Source organism: Anopheles merus, chromosome 2R (genome assembly GCF_017562075.2).
Source record: "Anopheles merus strain MAF chromosome 2R, AmerM5.1, whole genome shotgun sequence".
Taxonomy (NCBI): Eukaryota; Metazoa; Arthropoda; class Insecta; order Diptera; family Culicidae; genus Anopheles; species Anopheles merus.
The window spans coordinates 6,296,739-6,318,740 of NC_054082.1; the positions used below are offsets into that span (position 1 = coordinate 6,296,739).

General features: G+C 46.5%; 1 protein-coding gene across 1 annotated transcript in view; it reads left to right on the plus strand.

The window, feature by feature from the left end:
- Window positions 1–22,002, plus strand: part of LOC121591125 (forkhead box protein O) — a 66,804-nt gene that overhangs the window by 25,895 nt on the left and 18,907 nt on the right. Inside the window, exons 4-7 of the mRNA XM_041911514.1 lie at window positions 19,126–19,348; window positions 19,457–19,541; window positions 20,180–20,437; window positions 20,993–21,170. Of these exons, the coding sequence (XP_041767448.1) occupies window positions 19,126–19,348; window positions 19,457–19,541; window positions 20,180–20,437; window positions 20,993–21,170 (744 nt within the window). The remainder of the gene's footprint in view (window positions 1–19,125; window positions 19,349–19,456; window positions 19,542–20,179; window positions 20,438–20,992; window positions 21,171–22,002) is intronic.

Consider the following 22,002-nt stretch of genomic DNA (forward strand, 5'->3'; position numbering starts at 1 on the left):
TGATTCTTTAAAGGGATGGAGTAGAGATGAGCTCTACTACAGCTTAAAGCTGTGAACACGTGTTGTTAGAGTATACCTTTCTTTCGTTCTAAGAAAGTATAATAAGGTGACAAAGTAAAGTAATGTACATTTTTATTGTATATCTAATTGTAAATTTAAATATTTACAAAAGTCTTTGTTGAAATACGCACTTTAAGCATTTGCACAGCCCAATCAGCCCTAAAACTGAGTCCTCCAAAACATCCTATCGGATCCTATGCTTTAACCTTTTCTAAGCAACGGAAAGATCAGATAAAAAATCAAACAAATCCCATTACACCGCTTGCACCCTTCGCCACCCATAGCGGCTTAGTACGATGTAAAACGACACACTTTTTTTTTGTTTGTCGTACGCCGGGTGTTAGTAACGGTGACCTAAGCAAACTGTTTGATTAAGTAAAATCCATCACCGTACCGATCCGCTGTCATTAGTTATATCGCTCGATTACGCCCTCGATTGTCCGTCGCTCGGTGCGGAACGACCAGTAGAAGCGCACAGCCAAAAGGGTGGTCCTACCCGTGAGGTGGTGGGGTACAGTAAATTCCTTAATTAAATAGTAACACACAGCGAAAGGATGGTGTCGGAGCACGAACGAAATGGCAAAAAAGAAAGGCTCGGTCGTCGCTGAAAGAGGACATTTTTGGGCATTTTATCTCACCTTGCAATGATGCCGCGTGTGTCTACCGTATGTTGGAAGGAGCTATGTGTTGGAGCTTAGGATTAGCTCTCTTTTTTTGGTGTATCCATTTGTCACCTCATCGGGGCACGGTGAAGCTGCAAGAAGGGCGTGGAGTGTGTGTGTGTGATGGCGTTCCTTCCTGCTTCCATTTGACCGACGGATGGACTAAATCTAAATCAATCAATATTCAATGACTTATCGTACGACACACACGGGTGTGCGCGCGGTCTGACTGCCAACGAGCGTTCCCGGCGGCAAAGGCCCGGCAAAATGGGATTGTGCATCCTCCGTCACTGGATCCTATCGCTCGCCGGTGAAGTGAGACAGAGGGACAATTCATCCGAAAACCATTTGTTTCAATAAAAATAAAGCTCTCGCGATAGGGAAGAACGGCAGTGAGCGTCCACTGTGTGTGATGCTGCTTAGTGTTGACTTGCCCACTGGAACGGTATCCGAAGCAGCAGCAGGGCCAGCAAAAGGCCAACACATTCGTTGGAAACACATTGACCGTCGTCCCTCAACCGTTTGAAGTCGGAGGAAGATCAATGTTAGGCAGTGGAGGGAAACGGTGGGTAGCAAGGGTCTTCTCTTTCGGGTAAGCAAACACTAAATCGTATATATTAAAGCAAATAAGTCAAATTCATTCCGGAAGCCGGCGATACACGACACGGTATCCTCCTCGTCCGTCCCCGGGTCAAACGGGAACCACACACGCCATCGATGTGTGAGGCCATCGAAAATTCGATCCAACTCGAACTTTGTGGGGTGGGTTTTTGGTGCCGTTTTTTTGTGTTGTTTCGGGAGCAGCACCACCGCCAAACATCATGTTGCCTTTCCCCCGGGGTAACGGTACTACCCGCCCCGTGCGTTGGGGGGTAGCACGACAAATTCGATTGCGGTCGTGCCGGAATTTGATTTTCTCGTCCATCTCGTTGGGTGTCTTTGGGAGATGGATTGATATTGGTTGATTTTTTCCCCATGGTTTCTGGATGCAACTATTTCATTCCAATCGGTTAAATGTGAAGCTACTAGCACACGGGAGACGCTCTTTTGGTCAATCAAAGCTCGCTGGTCTTTATGAAGTACGCGCCACGGCTGTGATTGCTCTCTGCTGTGCCACGCAAGAAGCAAGCAGCAAAAATCCACATCGCTTCCACAACAGTGTGCACCACGAGCCCCGGCGGTAGAGTGTACTTCTACTCTTCCGGTCCATCATTCCATGCTCCGTTTACTCGGTGGATGAATTTATTTGTTCTACAACCATCCGGGGTACGGAAGCTCAAACCCCTCCGTGTGGACATTGCAGCGCAGGACGACCTGGTGGACTGTTTGAAGTGTGTGTGGCTTTTTTTTTCGGCAGCGTACGGAGGCGATACGATGATGACGACGATAACGGTTACAGATGGATAAGGCGCAGGACATTTTCGTCAAACATTTGCGATGGCTCAGTGGTGGGAGGGGAATGGATGAACAAAGTTCGGATCGTTTGAACTGTGGCGAAGCAGTTCATGGTCAGGTTTTGTTGGTTTAGCTGCAGTACACCCCGTAGCAGCGCGGTACTGTTAGATGGGCTCCAGGTTCCGGGCTTTTTGAGTAAAATGTTTGTTGCGGTGAGAGTTTGTACGGCTAACAGATTCAGTACCCGGGATGAAGGTCATTTGGATATTCAGATTTTGGCGGGCCTGATGGGTAGCGAATGGGTTGGTTCAATGTTAGTTCATCTGGATTGTAAAGAGATGAGCTGATGCTTATATTCCATGGCTTGAGTAGTGCTAGTTGACTTTGCAAGCTTAGATTTATTTTTAGTTTCGTAACTCGGATTCTGAGAGTCTGTAAATTGCTTGGAATATTTAGGAATTTGTCGTAAGGTGTCTGCATTCTATGATAGTTCTAGTTTGTTTCTGTAGTTATAGACGCTTTGTCTTAAAAATTCGGTAGAAAGCACTATCGTTGTTGGATATGCAAAGACACCGTGGATTCGTTTTGAGTTACTGATGTCTTATCTGTGTACTTATTTGGCATAGGTTTTGATCCAAATTGTTGATGGTTGTACGAAGTGGAGATTTGACTATGCCTCAGTATCCTGGTAATAATCATGTCTGAATCCGTCCAATCCATTATCCAAAGATCCCTCACCCACATACTCTGCTTCTTCAGAGCGTTTAAACCCCTAATTGTAAACACATGCCGTAATCGATAAGCGAAATCAAGCAAACCTGCCTTTCCCTACATGTTGGCCAGATTTGACCCTTTTTTGTGCGTTGTGCCCATAAATTTGCACACCCGTGAGATGTACGTATGTCCGCGGCTTACCAAACTGCGGCACTTCAGGTTGTTTCTTCCGGGTTGGACCAGCCGCAAAACGGAGCAGCAACCTGTTCATCAGGCCTACAAATAAAGCGCTTCCTTGACTGTCCATTTGTATGTTCCTACTTCAAAATCCATGCCATCCGTGCGCACTGTATGCCTCCGCTCCTCAGGCTTGTTGGGGCGTCAAGTTGGGCGTGTGTCAATTAGCACCTTCCATCCATCAGACCTGAACCAGCAGCAGATCTGATAAGCCCAGCATCACACCATCACCAATCCAACAGTGTCTTTGTTGATGTGCGCGTGAGATTTGCTCTAATTTTTTTTATATTTCGCTCTCGCCAACTCCCCCGCCGCACGCGCTCCTTAGTCATTTGGGTGTTGCCCAGCGGGCGCCCATTGGTGTATCCAACCTGGCATAATCCCTTCCCGGTTTAATGGTCGCTTCTTCGACTTTTAATAGCACAATTTTACGAACTTTGAATGACTTGACACACCCAAGCGGCAGAGCTGCTCAGCGCCAAGTGGTGTGGTTGCTTTTCGAATGATTCAAATCACTCAACGCGCTTCATAAAACTCGACCCATAAAGCGACCAACCATTGTGTGTGTGTGCGCGAGTCCGATCATGGTGCGTCCCAGGGTGGTTGGGAGAGATATTTGCATATTCAATTGTGCGTCCGTGTGCCAGGGAGAAGATCGTCGGACTCGAATTCTGCCGGACGGTCAGAAATGAACGTCATAAGAGAGAACGAAAAAACTCACACACATTTCATTGACAATTTGACGTTTTATTACAATTCACATTTACCCACCAGGGGGGGAGGGGGGAGGGGCACTGTGGGGGTGGGACAAAAACAGATGCCCCTCCAGGCGATAGGGAAACATAATTTATTAACTTCCGACCCCGGTAGTCCTTGAGGAGCTCGTTGAATTTCTTTTCGCTGTTCGTTTTCACGATTCGCGCTCAACGTTTTGGGCGCATGGAAATAATGCACCGGAGGAGCAGGAGGAGAGGGAATAAGTAATAATCCCGACGGGGCGACGAGAAAAGCTGTTCGAGATAATTGAAACGGAAGGTCCTGGAAAAGAAATGATACATAAAGTGAGGAGGAATGAAGATGTGTACACGGCACGGCGTTATTAAGAAGCGATTCGCCACGGCACATCAAACGCTGAGCCGATGCCTAAATCCCTCGGAACAGTTTATCACTCATTAATTTTTGACAGGGATTTACACGCACCGTCCTTCCGACCCGGAGTGGTAGTGATGGATTTTTGCCTCATAATGATGATGGCAGGAGGGGGAAAAGTCGATACAATAGGGAACGACAGGCGGAAGTGTCATCGAGTGCGCTCTTCGGCGATGCAGGCGCCTTATAGGATGATATATCATATATGCCGTTGGGGGATGAAAAGCGATCTCCGGCCTAAAAGAAAGTAGTGGCTGTAACCGTATGAAAGTAGGCACACCAACAAAAAGTCTGTGAAAAGAATTGCCCCATCGCCTTTACTTCAGCGCGCTCATCCCCTGGCTGTAGCAGAAGCCTCCAATCTGTCACAACATATCATTATTTCATCTGTCAATAGATGACAACAAAAGAAACTGATAAGTACTACCTCGGTGCCGTTGGGTGGGGGTGAATGCGCAGGCCACGAAATACCACGAGTCAACTGGACGCCAGTGTTGTAGGTAACATTAAACCGCTCCTTGAAGGTGCTGGGACTGGGCTTCCTTTACTGGGTCTCTTTGTTCTGCTTCTGCAAGTCAGTTTACACCAACTAAGCAGCAAAGCCTCCAGCCAGTGTGTGTGTGTGTGCGCACACTTTAACACGATAATGACAGGCGGCGCTAGTCGCTCCACTTTAATGTGTCGTTGATGGTGTGACATTATCGACAGCTTGCTGAAGATTTGACAGATAGCTGCTGACAGCTCCCCGGAAGCATTTCTTCCCTCATTTTTTGCGTTCCTCTCAAAGTCGATGAGTGTGGACTGAAAAAAGCAAACAATTACCACCACCACCAGTAACACTCTTGCACACAAGCCTGCGAACCGGGGATGAGAAGCGGAAAAAAGGTTTTATTTGCACAGTGCTGCTGCTTCTGCTGCTCTACTTCAGCTTTAGGAGGTAGTTTGGTACACTGAGGGCGAAAAAAGTGATGGCCCAGTCTTTTAATTGAATTTTCCACTTGCCGAGCTATGCTGCTCAGTGCGGAAAAACTGGCTAACCGCTAGGATCCGGTGTCCGGTCAGTTGCTTATTACGAGGTTTTTTTTTATCCCAGCTCATACTAGCACGCCCTGGGCCAACAAGAACAACCTATCTAGGGAGACGGAAGCTAGAACCGATTTTTCCCCGCAACTTTGGTGGTGTTGGTCGTTTCTTTACCCGTTGTAATCCCGTGCACGTGAAGGATTGGAAGCGGAAACGATTGAATTATAATGTAATCGACCTCTACTGCACTGGAGGGAAGGATGGTGTTCGTTTAAACCGCGTCGTGTGTTGTTACACCGGTTACACGCTAATCGATCGGCAAAGGATAGGGACTATTAGCGCGTCCTGGTTTATATCCCTGCAGACACACCGGGTGATGCAATTGAGAAGTTTGATTAGATTTTTTGACGTTCCAAGTTTTCTTTTTTTTTTTTAATCTATCAAGCGTGCACCGGAGTGCATGGTCGGTAGTATTTTTTGTATGGTTGGTGCCGTGACCAGGATTAAAATCCGACAAAATGAGATTATATCCAGCGAGAGGAGCGCTAAATGATCACATTACGTTAGGTACTCCACCAAACCCCATCGTCTTTGAGGAACGTTGAAGATTTGTGTTACTAAGAGGTAAAAGGCACCATACCAGTGTTGAATTAATCTGAAAAATCCATTAAATACTTGAGAGTGCTATGTTATTTAGGATGGTTGAATTCCCAGTGATAGTAAAAAACTATTTATGTTTGACTAACAAAAACGGAACCAACAAATATTACGCTGGATAAGATATCATACTTTGGTTATTAATTCCATCACTTCACCCTCCTGCATGGTGCCACTATCTCATCTTTCTAATAGTTGACACCTGCAATTTTAGTGCAACCTTGTGCTCTAGCGGTGCTCTTGCATCGAATATTACACCGAAGGTAAATCTTTACCATTGGCCCCAGAGCTGCCCTTAGTGCGGAACTTTCTTTGCAAACTTTGGTGCCGCAAAAGAGAAGGATACGCGCATCGGCTCTGGTATACCTAGCTGCGCTACTGAACAGGGAGAAATGGTGTACTATGGTTGCGGGGGAGGTTGTGGGATTAGTTTTTTACGACGCAATGCAAACGTGAACTATATTTCCCCCGGGAGGCGGTAAAGCATGTGGTAGTGGGGTAGTGTGCATGGTATGGTGGCAGACACAGCATAAACTAATTCAATATTGGGCAAGTTTTACCGAGCCCCGTGTGCTTGCGAGTGCATTTGGCCCCGGGACTGATGTTGTTTGATGCTGTTGCTGCTACTGCACTCCCTGAGAGTATAGACGGATGGGCGATAGAGCGGGAGGGAGACATAGAGAGAGAGATAAAGAGACTCGATGAAGGCTATACGGGTACTGAGTGAGTGAGTTCTGCTCATGCATATGATAATTTGATATTTCAAATGTAAAATCGGTTCGTACGGTGTTTTTGTGTGTGCGTGTGTGGCTGTCTGTGGATACATACCTGGGATGGTTGAAGTGGAGTCAATTTTTGGTGGCACGACTCTTGTCGCTTGACTCTCGCTGGAGCTGCTGTGCTGCTTTTGGAGTGTTTATTCTTGCTCAAAGTTTGCAGGGAAAGAAGAAACTACGGTAGATCCAAAGTAGGATCACACACGGATCTCACAGAGTGGGACGCGACGCGAGGGTGGGAACGAGAAAAGTAAATAAAAATGTCCACGTCTGATGTTGGTAGCAAATAGAGCATCGAGAACTGGATGGTCAGTGGGTGTCAGATTGGGTGGAACATAGAAAAGTGTATCATTTTACCGTAATGTACGTAGCTCTCCATGTTTAATGTGGATGATCTTCCTCGTTCAATCTCCGAGCGGGAAGGCTTCTCAGAATATACTCAGCATCAACCATCAACCATATCCTCGTACGTGCATCGTCATCAAAGACAGCCCGTGCTCTGCGTTCCATCGCTTTCTCATTTGACCATCGAGAACGGCACAGCGTGTTGCTGTATGTCGATGTGGTCGTCCTCCTCTTCGCCGATCGAACTGCCTTTGCGAGCGAATGTAGAATAATTTAACACGGATCCCATCCGTTTGGATCAATGCGATTTATAGCACAACAGTGCCTTTAGGGGGAACGCCGATGTCCGCTCAACGTATCGACTTTTCAACAGCCATTAAAGTAAGAAGCTGGTTTTGTGAAATATGTATCGAACGGCCCGCGATAAGAGTGTAAAGTGGAGGGCACTGCATTGGACAGAATCAGGAAGAAAAATGGTTTCACTTCCCCAACTACCTGCTAAAACACCACCATGCCTTACCAGGTCTTAGTCGTCGTCATTCGGTCAGTGTTGTAGGCGTCCGTGACCACCGTCGGCCAGGCAACCGCATTTATAATAGGCTGTTGTATTTTTTTAAGACGCAAAATGAAAGAAAGTTCCTTTTCCAGAAGATTGATTCGTGAATAGTGAGTGCCGAGCTGGGGGAGAATATGGCCATTGAAATATTTGAGATACTTTCTACCGGCAGTAACGATTTCTGGCGTTGACGAAAAGCATACTCTCCATACATCGTGCCGTGACCAGGATACAAGGTGAAATTCAATTTCTTCACAATTTTTAAAGATTGATTTTGTAGCGTTTTTTGCGCCCAGTGCTGGTTTTATAATTATAATTCTCTTCAGGTCCGCGGAGGACCCTGCTGGCTGGCTGCCAAGATGTAGAAACACCGTGTCATGTTAATGGGAACACACTCTGAATATTCCATCGCAAAGTATCGATTTTTGCGCAAATGATTATTCATAATTTAGTTCGAGGAAAAGAAATTGCCTTTAGGTGGTTTAGCATAATACTACTCAGCAACGCAACAAAAAAGGGAGAACTGAAATGTCATCACCAGGACCGTGTGTCCAGGCCAGCGTCCGTTTCGTACCGTGAGACGGGGGGTGATGGTGGGAATTTTTTTTCTATTCCACCACCCTAAAATTCGCTACTAAGTGAGGCGTATCGCAGCCCAAAGAAATATGTCGTTCGGCATCTTGGCTGCTGGCCGTTTGTTAAGTGAACAATCTTTTTAAAATTGAAATAAAATGCTTGAATAGTGGCTGCAAAAAAAAAGAAGTAAATCCCACAGAGTTAGCAGCCATTTCCCCGTCCCCCTATGTGGTCTGCAACGGGCGGATGATGATGGCGATGGCGTTGGTGATACGATTCGAGGAAAATTAATCATGCTTCCATAAACCGAAGTTATGGTGGGTTTATGCCGTTTTGCGCGCGGCACAAACTGACTCGGTCGGTCCGTCGTTCGCCCTGATAACTTCATTACTGTTTGTGTATGTGTGTGTGTGTATGCGAGGTCGACACTTTCCCTTCTTCCCTAGAACGTCTCCACTAACAGCCCGGGCCGCGCTGCTGCTGCTGTGGTGCCCTTTGATCCGATTGTGTAAATCTCAACAATCTCCTCTGCCTCTCTAAGCCCGTGACAATTGTGCGGGGAGAGCTTGTCGGGCAAAGTGTTTATGGGTTCAACAGTGTTATAGATCCCTTTCCCTTCCCTTGATTCCGTTCCGAGCTTGAGAAAGGGTCGTCAATGATTCTTCCGTCAACGATTCGCTGAATGTTTACGGCAAGGGGTAGCGTCTTAGGAAAATGCAGTGTGAGAGAATGCAAAAATCTCTACCACAGAGAATGCTGATAAGCTTCCCTTTCGCAGTGAATGCCAGGGAAAAGGGCAAAGAATGAACTATTTCAAACTAATTTGCTGCTCATAACCTACAAAAATGTTAAACGTAGTTAAAACTCTCCAGCAACATTCCAAATAGCACATTGCCGGAATAGCGTACAAAGAAATCCTCAAATAACTTCGCGTGACACAGTACAACACGTGGTTTTGTGTCACGCTTGGAATGTCCCTTGGAATGCGACAGCGTGTCGGCAAACTCCTCCGCATCGACTTCTGGGATTTCCCCCTTTATGCAGCCCGGCGTGTGTCCTACAATTTCTCTACATATTCTCCCCCCGGCGAAGGCGGAAGTCTCGTCCCCCGAGATGGTAGTATTCATCCTGCGTCCATTTCCCAGTGCCAGTGTCTGCAACGTCCCTCTATCTGTGTGTGTACGTGTGTATACAAACAAACACACAGCGGGTGACACTGGCTCTGGCACTTGCGAATCATCAGTAGCAGTTTTGAATTTGCCAATATCCGTACTGCTTCTTTTTTTTGTCTTCTACTGCCAGAGATACTGAGCTCCATCCCCTGTACTGTCTCTCCCTCCGGAGTCCACGCTCCACGGGAGCGAGAGTACCTTTCACTCGCGTTCTTTTTTGCTGTAGCTCTGGTTTGGCCCATGCCTTCATTCTTTTTCTGTCCCCCGCCAGTCTCTCCCACACATCCACCGCCACAACGGGATTCCTGTGGCCACCCGCCCGGGAGAGATTGAAGATTGGAGGCGCCACCTAGACGTTGAGTTTCAGATTAATGGATCATTTTTCTTCTCCACACCTCCGCCGCCTCGGGAAACTCCCAACTTGCTCCAGCGGCACGACCAATGGTGGGGAGCATCCTTTCTACTTTTTATTCTTTTTTATATATCTGTGATTGTGTGTGTGTGCGTGTGTGATTGTGGGAGGGTGTGGAACATCGAACTTTTTCGCCTTCGATCAACTACTGGCTGGGGCCGCGGGTGGGTTTGAAACTATGTGTCTACCTCCTTCTCGCTCGACTTTTATCCGGGCGCTCTGGGGGACGCCGAAGGCTAGAGGCAGAGAACTTAAAGATTCCTCCACCCGAACCACCCTTGCGACCACCACCACCACCTCCTTCGCCTACCCGGTGAGAGGTTGATATACGTGAGAAAGTGTCCCTTTTTTTGTGTGTGTGCGAGCTTCCACGGTTGCGTCAGGAGCGCAGTGCTGGCTCTTCCGGGTTTGCTTGAGAGAGTAGAAAGAACTGAAGGGGGAAGAATAAAAAAATGCCGCTCCAAGAATAAAAAGCTAAGGCTCAATGGAACGGAAACACGTGGAGGGAAGCGGGAGCGTCACGGTTCCGGCGTCAGCATCTCCAGTCAGCCCTGCAAATGCAAACCAACAACCAACCACCTCGCCCCCGGTGCCTCGCTTAGACACACGGTTGCAGAAATAACTTCTTCTCTCCTTTCGGTGTGTGCGACAGGGAAAGTTTTCGATAGTGGCAATTCAATGCCCCCCCCCCCCCCCCTTTGCCCCACCTCACAGCCCGTGGGCCATTTGTGTCCGTTTCTGCGGCGTGGCGGTTTTGTTTCACGCTGCCGTTTCTTTCCCTCGTCGCCCTTCGATTTCGGTTCCTGCTTCCGGGTAGATGCGTACATATGTGTGTGTGTGTGTGCGTACATGGGGCAGGACTCTGAGCGGGACTGGGGAATAAATGTATAGATATATCGATAAATTGTTCCGTTTTTGCTTACACTAGACGCGGGTGCGTTGCTGCTGCGTTTTCCTGTCTGTGTGTGTGTTCCGGATGAGGTGGAAAATTGGAGTCGTCGGACAATACTTTGTGTGTATTGAGTGGTCTTATCTCACTCTTTAAGTGGCTGCTTTAATGAATTGATTTATTTAAAAAAGAAGAAAGAAAGGCGGGAAGCTGGCAGGGAAAACAGTCGCGCAACATAAATGAATACGGAATGAAATGTTTTAAAAGCGTCCATATTTCAGTGCATAATGCATTATTAATATTCTTCTCGTATGAAGTTGTACATGTATGTGCGTTCTTTATCGAACAAGTAGTGCTTAAGTGAGATTAAATTCAAGTAATAGCTGACTAAGGTTCTGATAAATCATAATAAAAACCGTATAACGCAATGACAAGATCACAGAAACATCACAAGTAAAAGCTGAAGAAATTGATAAGAACTTTGAAAGCAAAGAACACAACTAAGAAACACGATAAAGCGAATGAAAAACAAGAAAAAGAAACAAAAACTCAAGTGACTCAAGGTATAATAAGACCAGGAATAAGAAGTTAAGAATAATGATACAAATATGAAAGATAATAACTCAAATACTCAATTTTCCTCTATTTACAATTGTACCTCTCTTGCAGAAAAAAATAATATTTTTCCTACATTTATTTTGTATCATTAATCATTGTTATCATATTTCACTGAAACGCTGTCGAAAATGTATGCTAATTTCTAATCTCCTTTGGTAAAACCTTCTTCTACTTGTTTCCGTTTTCTACTTTTTTACATTCCGCATCCTCTCCATTGTGCTGCCTCCATTGGGGAATGTTCTCCGTACTACCCAAACAAACTGTGCCGTGCATCACAATTCCGCGTGCGACCATAAAACGCAATAAACTATCAGCTATCGTTTGCGTTTTTTCAGGCCCGTCGGCTTCAAACTCCCATTATCCTGCAGGAATGTTGCCACTGCGAGGCGCAAAAGTTCCTGCAATGGAGCGGAGAGTGTCGCCGACATCGGCGGCGGCGGCATCGTCGCGTAGGTGTCGCCACAGTGTGTCATGTGGCCCCGGTATCTAGATGCCTAACGATTTGCGACAAAAACTCGAGCGCGCACCGCATGCTGGCTGGCCTGCTTTTACGGGCGCGAACGGAGGGGTTGTGAATGTTGCTGTCTTTCTCCTTGTTGGCTGTTGTCGCTTGAAGTTTCCCTCCTCCATCGCCCAAAATGCCTAGACACAGGTTGAAGGGCGCCGTCACCTGTTAAGCAAAAAAAAATCGAACTCGAACGAGTTTTAAACGATCGAAGGTGACCTTTTTTGTTCGCACTCACGGAATGTCCCTAACTCAAGGACGAACCCGGAACACACACATACACAGGCGCACAGTGGTTGAAATAATCAAAGGATTTGATTGTGATTGCGATCAAAAGCGTGCTACATGTTGCTTTGGGGGGGGGAAAACAAAAAAACAGATGAAACGAGAAAAGGAAACGCTCGCTTTTCCAACCGTCCATCTCCATCTCCACCACCCATCCACGCCATTCCCTTCCATGCTGCTTATCCGTGGCCATTAAATCGTATCGCTGGTTTGTCATCGCGTGGCCAGCCTGTGTGCGACTGTGTGACTCCTCAAGTACGGCCGGGCGCCTCGCACGATGGGAATTTCAACAGCTGCCATCTCCCGGCGATGGTGGCGCGCACATTCATAAATAAAAATCGCGATCGCATCGAGATAGTGTGTGCGCGCGCCCTCGCACGGAATATGACACAAATTATAAGTTCCTCAGGCCACTGGCCACACACTGGTGTCCCTCCAACCAGCCGCGATGGTGGAGCAAATTTATAAGACTATATCCTGTGTTGTGTGTTCTTTGGCTTCTCTTTATCTAATGTGCCTCTCATACCAAAACGTGTGTGGCGCTTCTATCGCACCGCAATTTCCACGATCTCTGCCTTGGGCGGCCCCCGCCACAGTAGTTGCGCTATAGTTTTATAACGCTATACGCTGTTGCTTTTCCATTTCATTTGGCCATTACTTCCGGCGGCTACGACGGGGCAGTTGGTGCGACCGGGTTTTTTTTTCTGTTTTCGGATGAAAGGGAAGGAAGGGAGGAGGAAGGCCAGCAGTCCTGGAGAAGCGTGGAAGTTTTGATGCCAGATAAAAATGTTATGTAATTTGAAGCATTCGCATACATTTGTGCTATTACGTTACGATGGAAAACTGTTTTCCGCTTGCTGGAGAGGTGAAATAAGATAGAGGAGCCTTTCTCTGCGGCTGGTGGCGTGGCGGTGGTGAAGAGAGCGGGAAGCCCGAGTTGCTAGGCAGTAATGGCGGCGGCAAGGCCGTGGACCGTGAATGTATAAAGGATATAAACGTAAATTGGATAAATGAAGCATCTCTTGTCAACATTTTCTCCAACTTCCTGCGTCTCTATCTCTCTCTCTCTCTCTTGACACGCTCGTTTCGCGCGAAACTAGTTAGACCAAGTGGAATAAAAATGTAACACATCCGATCGATCTGGGTCGCGGCTGAGTTGGCGCGGATTGAGTTATCAGCCGAGGGTTTCGTTGCCGCGCCGCTCATAATTTGTTACTCGTGTGTCCAACTTTGCTCGTACGAAAAATCGTACGCCTCTTTGCTGTACTAAGGCTGCACTGCCAGTGTATCGACTTATTTAATCTATATTTACGTGCGCGTAAGCGTCGGTCTCTCTCCCCTCCCGAAAAAACGGAAGCAAACGATTATGGGCAAAAGTTGCCAAACAGTATTTACTACTCCACCAAAACGAAGCAGGAAGATTGTTGCGAGTTTTTCGGAATATTTCCGAACCGGCTGGGCTGTTGTCGTCCGGCTGTTGTGCAGCCCCCCCCCCCCCCCACCCCCTCGAACATCCCATAAAGCATTCGCATTTTGCCAGGGCTCCAATCATTTTTCAGAGCTCGGAGGAGGAGACGCATGGTAAGCGGAACAACAAAAAAAAATGTGCCATACAAAAAATAATAATAATAAAGAGCGTGCGGGCAGCCATGAAAAAAGCGCTTACGATGACAGTACGTTATCGGAAAGAGATTGACTTTCTTTATGGATGGGTGGTGCCCCCTGTCGTGCTAGTAGAATGCCCGGTGTGTACTAAGTTTCGGGCAGAAAAAGACCAAAACTTTAACCATTGGAAGGGAAGGGGGAGGGTGATTCGTGTATTCGTGTGTAAGATCCCCCGGCCAAGATCATAAAACCTAATCAGTGTCACTGAAAAAAAAAGTTGACGCAAAAGTTAATGTTCCTTTCAGCGATTGGCAGCCTTCTTTTTTGCATTTGGCGTGGAGTTTGGCGTACATACGCCAAGCATAATTGTGAGCATCGTGCAAGGCCACTTGGAGGTTCACAACGACGAGGGTCGCTAATGTGTTTCGGCCCTTTGATTAATGCATTCTTTGTGTTGGATTGGGAATAACCATTCCTGTTGGGGTATCTCACCATTACCACGCTCCAATTGCAGTGAGTAGTTGTCATAAAAGCGATTCCATTGGAAAATTGGGACATGGCTGCATAAACTCGGAAGGAATATTGGGCCTTTATTAGTGCTGCAAATTGTCGTGAGCATCACGCGGTAATCACCACCGAGAACAATGAACATATCCATGGTTGCTTGATGTTCATTGCTGATACTCAATGAAAGTGCGTCATGACATGCCGAAGTGACATGCGAAAACTTGAGTTCAACGCGATACTCTGAATGACAAGCTGCATATCTCCCATGATGACTATCGTGATGATCACCGACATAAAATGTCACTTGGACTGTCCAAGAGTTGGTTGCAAAAATGTCACCAAGCATGTGTTGGTCTCACGAACTGTTTGAGTTTCACCTCTGATCATCATATTATAGCTTGAGACGCTCGTAAGATTTTGTTTCAGTCAGAATTTGTCATGACTATGTCAGGGACCTTTTGCAGAACTGATCATAACACAAAAAAGTCATGACAAAGTGACTGATCTATCGTTGGTTGCTAAAATGTCACCAAGCATGTATTGGTCACACCAACTGTTTGAGCATCACCTCTGATCATCACAATGAAGTACGTGATGCTGACATGGATTTTGTTGCAGTGTGTTTGTTTCAAGTGTTTGTTTCAAGGCTACAAATATCATACAAAAATGTCTCGATGGAGCTTTTACTAAAGTGTTAAAAAAAAGAGTTTTGAATTGATTGAGATGAGTATTTCAAATCTTTTCAATTACGGATTACAAAACCCTTTTTTCTCTTTAAATCGTCTGTTTGATCCTTCACACTCCGCGATTATTCTGTCCACCATCCGTCGTCGTCCAGTCTGTGCTTGGACGGTGGTAATAAATTTAATTATTTTCCATTCCGAATGGCAACCTACTAATTTCAGCCAATTCAAATTCGCTTCTAGTGTGCTGCGTCAGACGTGATCCAGCTGCTTTTTTTTGTTGTTCTGCCCCACCACCGACAGCCGAATTATTCGAGTCATTAAATGTGTATCAACCTCGCAGATGATTGGGATTCCCCCCTTGCTGTGTGTGTGTGTGTGTCTGGACAGTTTGTGTCCGCTGTGCCGGCGGCGGCGGTGGCAGTAGTACCACATTATGCTCATTAGTTGTGCTCAATTGCACCGAAAAGTAGGAACATACACAAGCAGGAGAGAGAGTGAGGGTGAGAGACAGAGAGAAAAAAAGTAGTCTGTACGTTAAAAATAGCAAAACCATTGAGCGCAAATGATAAATAGGAGGTTTTTGGTGCGTAGAAAACTCCCACCACACCATCACGTCGCGCAACGCGTGTTGAAGTGTGGAAGTCAAGGCGCGCCCGCACTTGCCTGGTCATGGTGAGACGCGGAAACTTCTTTCCGCGAAGCAAATGCCGGCCAAAGAACCGGGAACACTAACTCGATGCCAATTGCGGCTGTACTTTATATTCATTAGAAGACGCACTGAGTGGATGGGGATATTGTAAGCCGAGTAGTCGGTTGAAGGATATGATTTGTGATGCTTTTGCCCTGCTATATCCGCAGCAAAGTAGGAAAAATCCTTGTTAATGAAATAATTATTATTTGCTGGTTACAAACGGATCGTCGTCGTCGTCTTTCTGTTCGAGTTTCCCGGGCTTGGTAGCGGTCGTCGTCGTCGTCGTCGTCGGAGACTAATGGAATTAATTCCTTGCGGACAGACGGAAGCGCTTGCATTTTGTAATAAACTTACTTTGACGGCCAAGTCATGTGACTTCCCCCCCGGGCGTGCAGTTTTCCGTGTGGCATCGATCTTCAGAGGCAGAAGTTGTGGCAAGATAAAAGGGGTTTCCGTTACGCGCGTCCCATCCCATCCCCAGCACGGTGTCCAGATTGAGTTTTGTCGCCGGCGACAACATACTTTCTCTCCAACCTCCCTTCCTTGAGCTGGTCCTCACCGCCAACAGCTCGTGTTCGATTAAAAAGTTTTATGCAGAATGCGATATCGGCAAGCCACAGGGCTAAGAGGAGAGAGTGCGTTCGTAAGGAGTAGCGTTCTTTTAAATCAGACGGTGCGCCAAAAAGGCGCCAACCGTACCGCTGCTGCTGCTGCTGCTGCTAACCCGTTCCCTAACGCGCGCGCGGAAATGGTTCGCTGGTTTAGGAGAAGGTAAGAAGCTGCTGCTGCTGCGACTATTTGGAGCTTCTTTCGCGAACAGTTTCGACGGCTGGCTGGCTAATGGCTGGGTGGTGGTTAGCGGAAGGAAGGAGAGAAGCAGAAGGGCAAAATCTCCGATATGCGATAGTGTTCGAGGTTCGCGTAAAGTGCGCCAATCTTGCTTTTACGCTCAACTTTTTTGGGTCTCATTTTTTGCCGAATTTTTCTAGCACAATTGGAAAGGAAAGAAACACGTTTGGACAAAATGTGTCTACAAGGTTCGACAGAATGATTCACAAAATCAATTTGTATTTCGTTGTTAGTAGTGCGTTGAGAAGTCAAATTCAAACTAGATTCGAAATTCAAACAGCTAAAGTCGATTAAAACGTTCCCTTTGAATGCATTTTTGCTTTTAACATGCTTGGTACATTCCCACTGTCCTTCGATTAGAAACTCTTTTTTATCTTTTTCCACTTTCGTTTGTGAATTCTTTTTTTATATGTCGAGCTCCTAGGATGCTGTACTATATCCACCCCATCGCTTCTTATGCTTACACCGCTTAACTACACACTCGCATCTCACTACCAAAAGGGCAACCAGCACTTTGGCGAGATCCTCTTTTCATCGCAAACCGAAAGATTCTTCTGCCACTAGGGTTGGAAAAATGTCTGTTTTCAAATAACTATCCCGTTAACCCCATTATGAAACCCGGTCTCTCTCTCTCTCCCGCTCTCTACCAGCTCTGAATTGATCCTTGCCACGGAGGATATATCATAGCGCGAGATATTCACCATTCGCGAACGCTTTCGGCCCTTTCGGTGTGTCTCAGCTCAAGCTCAGCCCGGTTGCTGCTTAACGGCTTACATAACCTTCTTTTTGTGTGTGTGTGTTGCCATCCCTGCCGTCTATGAATCCATTTGGAGCGGCGGCAGCGCGATAGAGACAGCATTAAAGTGCGATTTAATGAAGTTATACACTTTTAATATAGTCTGATTAATGCCTCCAGAGGGCTGATAATTGAAAAGAATTGTTCTGAAAGCTTTTGCCGCTGGAGGAAAAGGCTCGCTCCACTTCTCGCCGAGGATCGCTTTCGCTCGTGGAGAGTTTGCAAGTTTTTCAATTTTTCTGCGTTCCTACTCTTTGTTACTTGTTATCTGGAAAGTGATGGAGTTTTTTTTGCTTCTTTTGCTACTGGAATGTGTAGTGGTCATCGTCCTGCTTGCCAGAGAGTGAAGATGACTTTCATCGCCTGTGTTTCCTTTTTTTTCGTTTTTTTCTCTTTCCATTTGACTGCAGAGAAGCAATCTTACTGCTTTTTTTTTTCTTCGCTAAATATGTTTCCAACCCCCACCGATTGTACAACATTTCTATTAGCCCCCTGTTGGGTACATTTCGATCTGCTGCGCTCCAGACAACGTCATAAGTTTTATCCTTTCATCAGCGCATCGGTGTTTTGTGTCCTTATTTTTCCTCTTTCTTACTTCATTCCCTTGATCCCTTGCTCTGCTGCTGGCTCGCTTTTGTTTTTGAGAACATTTTTCACTTCTTTTTTTCCTAAGAAAAGCTGGAAGTTTTTTCTTCCACGCTTAAGATATGGAAGCAAAACTTTTCATCGACGTTTCAAAATTAATAACGCTAAAATGGACATCGATTGATATGAAACAAGATATAAAACCCGTTTTCTGGCGCTCGCTGGTACACGTGTTGACGGTTAGCTTTCAGGAAGAAAGTTGATCGGTGTTATTAATGACTTTTCGTGTTTTATGATCCTGCGTGTGTTGGTAGAATTTGTTATTAATTTGAAGCACAACTTGCTTGAGTTATTGTTGAAGCGTTTTTATCTCGTCTTAAGAGCAAGCACTGGAAGGATATCCTTCTCCTAACAGGTTAAAAATGCAGTAGATAATACAAACATAAAGTGAATTTATGATAAAACTATGTATTTAATGACGGAAAAAGCAAATGTGCACATGAATTTTAAAGAGTCCTTCAAGAAATTAATACACAACTGCCACAAGTAATTTCACTCTTCCGGGGGGTTTTTTTTACGGACAATTTAATCTGCTACGCACACGACAGCCAGAGACTTTTTGTGAAATTTGCACTCGCCCTTCATGGTCGGGTCCGTACACGATTTATGTTGCCAATGGGTTGAGTTATGCGACCGTACAATTCACACTGGCAGTCGAATTTAGCGCCCAATTTCTTCTACGATTGCGATTTGGACGAAAACCCGTGTGCCCGAGCGGAGAGATCCCTCCAAAGCGAAGAACCTTCCCGCGACAGCAGCCTCATCCTTTCGAGGAGAGGAGGACCCTTGCAACAAAACCGGACGGCGGCCGAATTCGTAACCTCTCTGCCCTCTTCTGGTGGCGTTCGAGTGTGTCTGGCCGGGCTGCTGGTGGTAATTGCGCTGGCACGGAGTCGTCTGCTGCTCGAGTTTTTTTTCCTACCCCGGTTCAGTCCACACACCACGGGTTTTCCACGACAATGCCGCCGCAGTTGCCGGCCAAGGCGCGCCAGTTGACCATCAATTATTTGACTAAAATTTATTTCCTTCCACGGTGCAATAAATTTTCGTTCGTTCGGTTCGCTTTCTCTCTCTCACTCTCTCTTGGTTCCGTTTTCGGGTGGATTTCGATTTCGATGCCGTCCTGCTGTGCTTTCTCCCAGGACACACCGCGGCAGAGGCAGGCAGTACCTTTGTGCGTGCTTTCTTCGATAGTTCAAATCCCCCCCGCGAACCGTTTTGATCCCTCCTTCTGTGTGTGTGCATGTGATAGTTTGCGTCTAATTTCCGTTGTTTCTGACACCATTTTACTCACCTTTCTTCCCTTGTCTTACAGAACTCGATCCGGCACAATTTATCGCTGCACAATCGCTTCATGCGAGTACAGAACGAGGGTACGGGCAAGTCGTCCTGGTGGATGCTGAACCCGGACGCAAAGCCGGGCAAGTCGGTGCGCCGGCGAGCCGCCTCGATGGAAACGTCCAAGTACGAGAAGCGCCGGGGCCGGGCGAAAAAGCGCGTCGAAGCGATCCGGCAGCAGGCTGCCCTCGGTCTGGCCAGTAAGTATATTGAGCCGCCCTGCCGGCGGCGGCTAGTGAGGCGAGCGAGGGTCTAATGTGGAGCAGACTAAAACGGGCTTCTTTCTTTTCCGCTTTTTTTCCAAACAGCCAACCCACTGAACGATGCCACCCCGTCACCGAGCAGTAGCGTTAGTGAAGGATTAGATCTGTTCCCAGAGAGTCCACTGCATAGGTACGGCCCTAAGCTGCCCCAGTACGGCGCTTAACATCGGCATTTATTCGATTTGATGTTTCACAACTAGTATTTTTTAGTATATTCTTAGTATTTTTCGGCAACCCATAAGATTTGTTATTAATTTTAAATGCAAGAAATTCTTTCCAACAGTAGTTAAGACGTTGTGTAGAACGTGTTTTTTAAATCTCTTTCTATATTACACTTATTGCTTTGAATGTCTAAAGTAGACGTAGCGGCTAATATGATTGAGAATGTTGAATTGAATTTTTATACTAGTTCTGGTAGTTTTTTACTCTTTCTTAATGTCCACGTTCAGTTAAATTCATTTATACATCATACACAACACTTATTATCTAGTTTGTTTTGCATTTTTATGCAGAAAGTCGTATTCTTTTACCTGATTATCTTTCATTTATGAAAATTTATTGATAGTTTTAAGTTTATCGCCATTGATTCAGTTACTTATATGTTCTGTTTTTCATTTTCTTCTTTTCTTTGTTTCTCTTTTGTCTTTTCGTTTACTCTCTCCCCTAATGTGTTTTCTTCCCCATAACTTATACACTGTTCAACACAACCTGCGCCTTTCCTGACAAACATGACGGCAACGCTTGGATCCCCGCTATATCGCCTACCAGCGGTAACTTTCAGCTGTCGCCCGACTTCCGGCAGCGCGCCTCCTCGAACGCGAGCTCGTGCGGTAGGTTAAGCCCGATCCAGTCGATCGTGGGCGTCGAGAACACGTGGAACTATACGGCGGCGGACGTGGCCGACCTGGTCGACAGTGCCGAGCAGGCGCAGGGCGACGTGCTCGAGCTGGACATCGGTACGCTCGATCAGCTGGCCGGCTCGCTGGCGGACGAGCTGACGCTGCAGCAGAACGATTACTTCAAAGGGTCAGTATGGTTTCATCCTCATCCACCATCCACCAGTTGCTCTGTACCGCGTCGAGTGTACTACTGCCCAAGGACGCTCCGCAAAATGTGATCGCCAAAATCGTGGCGCCTTCCCCGCCATACAATACACTAGCCCCGTGTTATTGTGCATGCTTCTCTTTTTACCTACTGCTAGTTGAATGTTGTTTTTAGTCGCACCCGTTTCATTTGATTGTGTTTTGCGGTCTCGTTGCAAACTCCTTTTAAACCCCGTAGTAGTTTGTATTAGTATAGTTGCGCTGCCCTCCCTCTTATCGCCTATTATTAAACCGATCTTTGTTCGTCGCCCTGCGGGCTTGAAGGAAACGTACTACGTGCCCACGCACACACATTCCCCCGTCTAATCCGTACCCCGGAAATGAATCGATCGCTCAAGCGCCTTCAAGCCCCCCGTTCCATTGCTCCCCGTCATCCCCTTTCATCTCCTGCCCAGCCGGCCCATCGAAAGCCACTATTATCAATGGGTATTTCTTTTCCTATTTTCTTTCCAACCTACTGGCCGCACTACTGGAACAGATTTACGCAGTCGACGGCGATGCACAATCAGCCACCGCCGCCACCGTACCAGCCGCCCCAGCCCTACTCGCTGATGGCCTCGGTCGCCCCGTCCTACGGTCTCCCGCAGCAACAGAATCAGTGCCCGATTCATCGCATACAACATTGTACCTGCATGCTACAGAATAATGCTCGTGAGGTAAGTTGTGGTGGAAAAATGGACCGGAGAGAGAGAGTGTGTGTGTGTCCGGAGTAAAGTGTGTCCATTGTGTGGAAATTTGCCGGACGACGATTCCAAACCGGGTGGCAAATCGTCCGACAAACAAGCTTAATCCCCTCTGCTCTCGTCACGGCAATAGAGAGAAACCTGGTCGTAACACGGACTCACGGAACGATGAAGGTGTTTGGGATTGTTTGCAGCTTTGCACCTCGACTGCGAAGGCGATGAGCCGAGAGCATATTGTGCGTGGTGTTGCTATCGGTAACGCTTTTCTTTGCGGGTGTTATGCATTCGTTCAGAGCACCACGACGACAATACTGCGGTAAACTTTGACACAAATAAATTCAATTTAAAATGCAACGTATACATAAACGGTAGCTTGGCGTGGACAGTAAAGCGTCTGTTGGGGAATAAGACGAGCTTTTCAAACTGTTCAAACAGTACTTACAAGTGAATTTGTTACGTACATAGCAGTTACCGTACCTTAAATTTAAAACACAACTCGCAAAGACCTCGCTTTTTAGCTAAAAAAAGGCCCAATACTGGATTTTTCTAGACGCAGTGCAGAGAAAACCCAATTGAACTAATAACAGTAGGAGTTTTTCGTTGCCAACCCATTATGTGTAACATGTGTTCGCTTACCTGGTGCAACAAGATGTGCAAACAACAGATTTATTGATTTACCGAAACAGTTTAAAAATAGGCTATCGTCCCAAAATTTATTTTAAAATTGATGCAAAAAAGAAAATCACGCGTTTTATAAGTGATCCGATGAATGGTGCAGCACGATTCAGCTGCGTTTTTTCCCTCT